The 6,076-nt window shown below is 55.6% G+C and overlaps 1 protein-coding gene across 2 annotated transcripts; it reads right to left on the bottom strand.

The window, feature by feature from the left end:
- Window positions 1-714: 714 nt before the first annotated feature.
- NPAS4 (neuronal PAS domain protein 4) lies at window positions 715-5,525 on the bottom strand. 2 transcript variants are annotated; one of them, XM_065937309.1, is made up of 8 exons: window positions 5,351-5,525; window positions 4,492-4,643; window positions 4,209-4,311; window positions 3,823-4,096; window positions 3,529-3,638; window positions 3,044-3,179; window positions 1,511-2,928; window positions 715-803 (listed from the first exon to the last, which is right to left on the bottom strand). In XM_065937309.1, exons 1-8 carry the CDS (start codon window positions 5,523-5,525, stop codon window positions 775-777), a joined length of 2,397 nt encoding a protein of 798 aa, XP_065793381.1. In that variant the 3' UTR covers window positions 715-774. The 2 variants fall into 2 exon arrangements, with proteins under 2 accessions (XP_065793381.1, XP_065793382.1); XM_065937310.1 differs by lacking the exons at window positions 3,529-3,638; window positions 4,209-4,311; window positions 4,492-4,643; window positions 5,351-5,525 and having other exon boundaries at window positions 3,823-4,006.
- Window positions 5,526-6,076: the final 551 nt, after the last annotated feature.

Genomic DNA, 6,076 nt, shown 5'->3' with positions numbered 1-6,076 from the left:
AAACTTCTTGAATCCCCACTCTACCCTTTTCACAGAACAGCGCGACACCAGGGGTACCAAAAAGGCAAACTGGACTTTATTATAAAGTTGGCTACAAAGTCACCGCAGCACCACGAGGTGGCCACCTGGGCAGGCCCAGGCAGCCGGGCAGCCGGGTGAGTCCCGCACCAGGTACACGCACTCGCGCAAGCACACGTGTGACGGCGGCAGGTCTGCCTTCCTCCATCGGAAAGGAACGTAGCGTCTCTTCGCGCCCCCCACCCCAGGCGCGGGGCGCAAAAGTCACAAGAAGGGCCGCAGGGCGGCAGAGTCCATCGGAATTGAAATCCCGTTACTGGTGTGTAGAGAATTCTACGTGGGTGTCAAGCGCCCCTCGGGGCACAGGCTGGCCCGGCTGGGCTGCCTTTCCCCCACCAAGACCCAGGGGTGACTTGGCCCCCAGGAGTGGAGAACTGGCCCAGGCCCATGGGGCAGTGCGGGGCGGGGGAAGTGAGACTCCCCCATTCTCCGCTTGAAATCCCATTCAAGGAAACTCACTACGAGTGAATACAGATTGAAATGGAAACTGGGATCGTTTGACGTCTCTAAATTTTAAAAAGAAGCTCCCCTCCCTTGTCCTCCCACCTCCCCCCCCCAAATCCTGCAGGGCCTGGGGAATCAGATCTATCCCCCTCTGGCCCCCAGAATCCCCCCAACAATCCCGGGGGGGTGGAGAACGGCTCCACGTCTTGATGACAATATGCCATACTTGACGACGTTAAGTCACAGACTTATTCAAAACGTTGGTTCCCCTCCACTTCCATCTGCAGAGAGAGAGAGAGAGAGAGAGACGTACCGTCAGTTAGGCTTATTAGGAGAGGTAGGCTGAGGGTGTGATGTACCATTGGCACATGGGATGGGCTTCAAATACGCTGGTCCAATGACTGATCCACCAGAGGATCAGCAGATAAAGGAGCAGTCTGGATGAATGGAGTGAAGATGTGGCTGTGGTTTTAGAAAGGATGGAGACATATCAAGGACTCTCTCCTGGGGCCAAGGGCTGAGTCCCATTGTCTTTCTCAAACTCCTGTCAAGTCTCACTCTGTATTCCCTTTAGGGGACAAAGAATACTGGCACAGAGCTCTAATCCTTTGTCCATCAATTTGTTGTGTAACCCTAAGCAAATTTCTTTAACTCTGGGACCTTGATTATCTTCATTTGTAAAATGAGTTGGGCTAGCAGACCTAGGTCGCTCATAGAGTTAGGAAGCACAACCTATTATTCAAGATTCTTTTGTATTTTATCCCACACCTTAACCTCTGCCCTCAAGGCCTACTTATCCAGAACTTCCATATTATTTTCCATTAGTACTTGCTCTACACAGCAAGTGACATTATCCTAACAACTAGAATAATAAGTATCTCACTAATAAAACTGAGGCACAGAGAAGGGAATTTACTTGTTTAGTTCTACCCAGCACCTTGTTGGCAAGACAGGAACTTGAGTTCTTGAACATTTTGACTGGACTCACCTTTATGGAAGCTGTCTTGAACTTGGCTCTGGAGTTGATGCAACTCATCAGTAAACCCATCGTAGGGGAATGCTGAGACACCTGTCTCAAAGGCGGTTTCATATGTGGCCAGGTCCTCCAGGAAGCTGCGGTCTTCTGGGGACAGGTTGTTGCAAGGCGATGGGGCCCCTCTTGGGACCGCTGCCTCGGGATCCTCAGACTCCCATTCCCCATTGGGGTCTGGGGTAGAGAGATCCATGAAGATGTCTTCCACGGGCGTCTCTTCCAGGAACAGATCAGGGTCAGTCAGGAAATCCAGATCCTGGCATTTCCAGGGTTTCAGTTCCAGACTGAGCACAGGGGGACCAGCCCCCGACAGGGAAAGGTTAGAGTCCAGGGGTTCCAGCCCCCCGAGTGGTTCCAGCCCACCCGTGCCAGCCTCAGCTGAGAAGGGTCGGTCCATGCCCTGAGCCAACTGGCTGATCTGCTGAATGAGACGGTCTATCTCGCTCTGTTCCTTCTCAGAATAGTGGAAAAAACTCTGCTTGACTGGCGAGGCCTCGGGTGTAAGCAGGCCTTCGGGCACCAGGGGGACATCCACAGAGAGGGGACCCCGGAGCTGGGCTAGGGCCAAGAGTGTGCAATCCCCATTACCAGGGCTGCTAGGACTTGGGGGCAACTTCTCATAGAGAAAACTGCATCCCTCCTGGGCGAAGTAAGTCTTGCTGGAATTGGGGCTCAGTTGTTCTGGGAAAGTTTGCCTGGGGCTGTTCAGGTGCGCTTGGAATGATGTGCTGGGAGAAGTTAGCTGCTCCTGGGCAGGGCTGCTCAGAGGCTCTGGGAAGGTGGCAGTGCTGGGAAGCAGCTGGTCTGGGAAGGTGGAGGTGCAAGGATCTTCATAGCTTCTGGCTGAGGTTTCAGTCAGTTGTCCTTGTAGTGGGCTAGTCAGTGGATCTGGGAAAGTTGCACTGTTGGGTGTCAATTGATCAGAGAAGGTCACGGTGCTTGGAGTCAGCTGTTCCTGTAGAGAGCTGGATGGAGCGGGCATGTGGGTCTGGAAGGGCTCGTGGAGGCTGAAGAGGAAGGCACAGCCTCCTGGCTGGTGGGGCGTGTAGGGTGGAGTGCACACGAGGTCCTTGCTCAGGTCTGCTTGGAGAGAAGGCTGAGGGCCTGATGGGAATGTCAGGTAGCTGAAGCCAAGGTCTTTGGGCGGTCGGGGAAGCTCTTCTGATGTTGAGACAGCACCTAGCTCAGGAGCACTGGGGAAACTGGTGCTTCTGGGAGGCCCCATGGTGAAGAGTGGATTAGGGCTGGAGCACTGCTCCTGGGAGAGAATGTTCTCCGGGAATGAGGACAACATGGTCGGGGTGCCCAGGACATAGGCTGCCTGGGTTTCTTCAGAGTTCAACTGCTGGCGGAGGCTCCAGGCTTCCATGTCACTGGAGAGGAAAGAAGAGGCAGCTGGTAAGGGTTTGGTGTCCATTCCCAGAATTCTCTGACTTGTATCTCTTCCTCCACCTCGGCCACCTCCCAGGCCCCTGCCTTGCAGCTCACCTGATTGGGTAGTTATTGGCAGTAATGGGGCCCTCTGGACCTTCTGAATATAAAAGGCAGTAAATCCATGCCCAGCCTCCAGGCTTAGCCAGCAGTCTCACCACCATCTCTGCCTGAATATCTCCACTCTCAGCCACTGAGGGGAAAGAAGAGATGCAGAGTTAGAATAGCCATCAGACAGCACCACCCAAACTCCCCACTTGCTGACTGACCTCTCCACTGAACTAGGGTATCCATAACACCTTCTTTTCTGACCACTCTCACCTGCACCATTCAACTCCCCATTTTGACATCACCACTCGGAGTCCCCTAGTTCTGATTCTATTTTCACCTTGACTCTTTATCCTAGTGCTCACCCTATGGCATTCAAAACTGTGAGCTTCTGATATCTCCCCAACTTCAGTCTTGGCCACAGCCCTTCTTGGTCAGGCTTCCCATGCCCTTCCCCACTCCCTGTCTTTTCCTCAGCCTCTCTGGACACTCACACAAGCGGTAGTGTTGAGCAGAAGCGTGGCCCAGGTCCTCAGGGTGTAGCAGTCCATACCATGATTTACAGAGCAGCTCACTGCGCTCAAAGCCCAGGTAGATTAAGACACTGGGAAGGTGAAAAGGATGAGATCAGCTTTCTGTTTTCCCTGCTTGATTCCCAGGCATCTCCCTCCCCCACCCCCAGGTCTTCTATACCTTTAGATTTCATTCTCCCTGCCCCTGACTCCAGAAGCTAGGGTCCCCTCATTCTGACCTGCTTTTCTTCTGGGGTCTGAATACTCTGGGCTTACCTCTCTGAGATATCCAGAAGGGCCAGGTCCTTAGCATGACGACTCTGGAACATGGCCAGGAAGAGTGAAGCTGGGCCAGGACCAGGGCCAGGGCCAGGGCCAGGGCGGGGTCTTGTCTCCAGTGGGGCGCAGAAAGCTGTGAACACAGGATTTCCTGCCCAGTAGGCCCCAGGTGGGTGAGCATGGAATCGACCTCGAATAAGCACCAGTTTGTTGCCGGCGCTCTGGCGCCTGAGGGACTTGGAGGTGTTGAAGCGACAGCGGAAGAGGCGATCTGGGTGAGTAAAAAGAAAAACTAGTGAGAGGATGAATGGCTGAGAGACAAAAAATGGGAAGGAGCAGGGCAGCAGGATGGATATTGAATTGAGAAAGAAGGGTGTTCTCACCAGTATCCAGGGCAGAGGGCAGGGCGAGTTGCTGGCGCACAGTTAGGTGGTCAGCTGGATCAATGATGTCATAGATACTGTCACCCTGGGCAACCAGGTCCACCTGGAGAAAAGTAAAGGAGAGACGACCGTTAGTGAAGGCAACAAAAGCTGATCTTTGGCACAGAGCATCTTGTAGGGTATAACTCCCCCTCCCCAGTAATTCTCAGAGCCTCAGAAGGGGAAAATTCATCGTGCCCCCATCTGCACTGCAGTCCGAGCTAAAAGGATCCTCAGCACTCACCATGGAGTGGCCCAGATGCTCGCTCACACTCTCAGACAGATATAGCAGCTTCCCCTCTGCTGTGAACACAAGCAGAAATCCAGGTAGTGCTGCCACTATGTCTTCAAGCTCTTGAGCTGAGAGAAGCCCTGTGGAGCCCGCCAGAGGAGTGCCTGCAGAGTGAGAAGATAGAGTGAATCAGGACTAAGACTGGGAAGCAAAACAGAAGTCAGAGACTTTTGGATCGAGTTTCTCATGGACATGCTTCTGCACACACCTGTTGACCTACTGCCCACAGCTCTTGCCCGGGGAACCTGTTGCTGGATCACTCCAACTAGCGAGCCCTTCGACTTCTAAGTCGGGGCTGAGGGTTTGGCGGGTCTGTATTTCAGGACCACGGACAGCGCTCTAACGCCAACCGAACATTCAGCACCGCGGGCAGCGCCTTGCAACCCGGCGGTGCTGTCAGCACCACGGACAGCGCTTCAGCGGCTGCAGATGAGCCCTTCCACGACAGCGAACAGCGGCTGTGCTTCCCCAGGCTTTGCTTGCTCTGTCCCTGCAACTTCCGAAGCTCCCCTCCCCTGGCTCCCGGAGCGCTTCCGCGCCGGTGAGGACTGGGACCATTCTGTCCTGGCTCTCCTGCTCCCGTAAGTCTGGCTCTAGGGACACTATCCAGGCTCTCTAACATTTATTCAGTACTAAGGTGAGGTTTGGACAGAACTCAGGAGGCAACGTAGCAAGTCCTGAGTTCTCCAAGTTCCTTCTCACCCTCAGCTCCCAGACACGCTTCCCTAGACCCGCGGCAGTCCCAGCGGGTTCCCTCAGCTTCCCTCTCCCTGAAGCTTCCCAGCTCGAGTCTCACCCCCGGTTTGCTCACCTCCAGCGAAGAAGACGCCCTTGCGAGTGTAGATGCAGGCAAGACTCATAATGTGCAGGTAGGAGAGGCGGACCTTGTCCGCTTCGGCCAGCGGCAGCAGCTCCTTGAGGTTCCGGATCTCAGCGTTGATCTGGTCGCGGCGCGCCTTGGAGGCGCCCTTGGTGGAGCGGTACATGACTAGCGGCTGCGGAGCTCCAGCTCGGGCGCTCCGAACACCTGCGTTTCTGTCCCGACGCACCGGTGGCTTCCTCCTCCTTGCTTTCCCGTCTCTCGCTCAGGCTCTTTCTCTCTCTGTCTCTCCTCTCCTGGGCTCCGCTCGGTTGCGCTGCCCCTTTCGCCTGCCTGGTTCCGCCTTATATACCTCCCGTCAGGCGTGGGGGGCTCGCTTTAGAGAAAGGGGGGGCGGGAGGCTGGGCTAAGCAAGCTGCAGCGGGAGCGGCTGGCTGAGGTTGGGGGGAGCGCGCTCCTCCTCCCTCCCAGGCTTCCGACGTCATCCCGTGACGTAGAGCGAGAGCGGGAGGGGTGCCGGGGGGGGAGGAGGGGGGGAAAACGGAGGCTGCAGAGGGGGGCCACGGCTGGCAGCAGCTCAGCCCAAAGGCAGGCGCTGCTTTAGAAAGGCCTGGAAGGGGGTGCAGGGACCCAGGTGTCCGAGTGTATTCTGCTGAAGGGCCAGGGCCAGGGTTGAGGCTGTTTGAAGCCCCTGGCAGGAGAGTCTGAAGAGGGCGG

This window comes from Muntiacus reevesi, chromosome 5 (assembly GCF_963930625.1).
Source record: "Muntiacus reevesi chromosome 5, mMunRee1.1, whole genome shotgun sequence".
Classification (NCBI taxonomy): domain Eukaryota; kingdom Metazoa; phylum Chordata; class Mammalia; order Artiodactyla; family Cervidae; genus Muntiacus; species Muntiacus reevesi.
This window is presented reverse-complemented; position numbering and strand designations above follow the sequence as displayed.

Bases quoted from the DNA above. Each gene is read 5' to 3' on its own strand.
- NPAS4 (XM_065937309.1), bottom strand. From the start codon at position 5,525: ATGTACCGCTCCACCAAGGGCGCCTCCAAGGCGCGCCGCGACCAGATC. The intron at 3,639-3,822 runs GTAAGCCCAGAG...TCACCTTCCCAG, and splicing joins CTTCTGGATATCTCAGAGAG to TGTCTTAATCTACCTGGGCT. The intron at 2,929-3,043 runs GTGAGCTGCAAG...TTTCCTCTCCAG, and splicing joins GCCAATAACTACCCAATCAG to TGACATGGAAGCCTGGAGCC.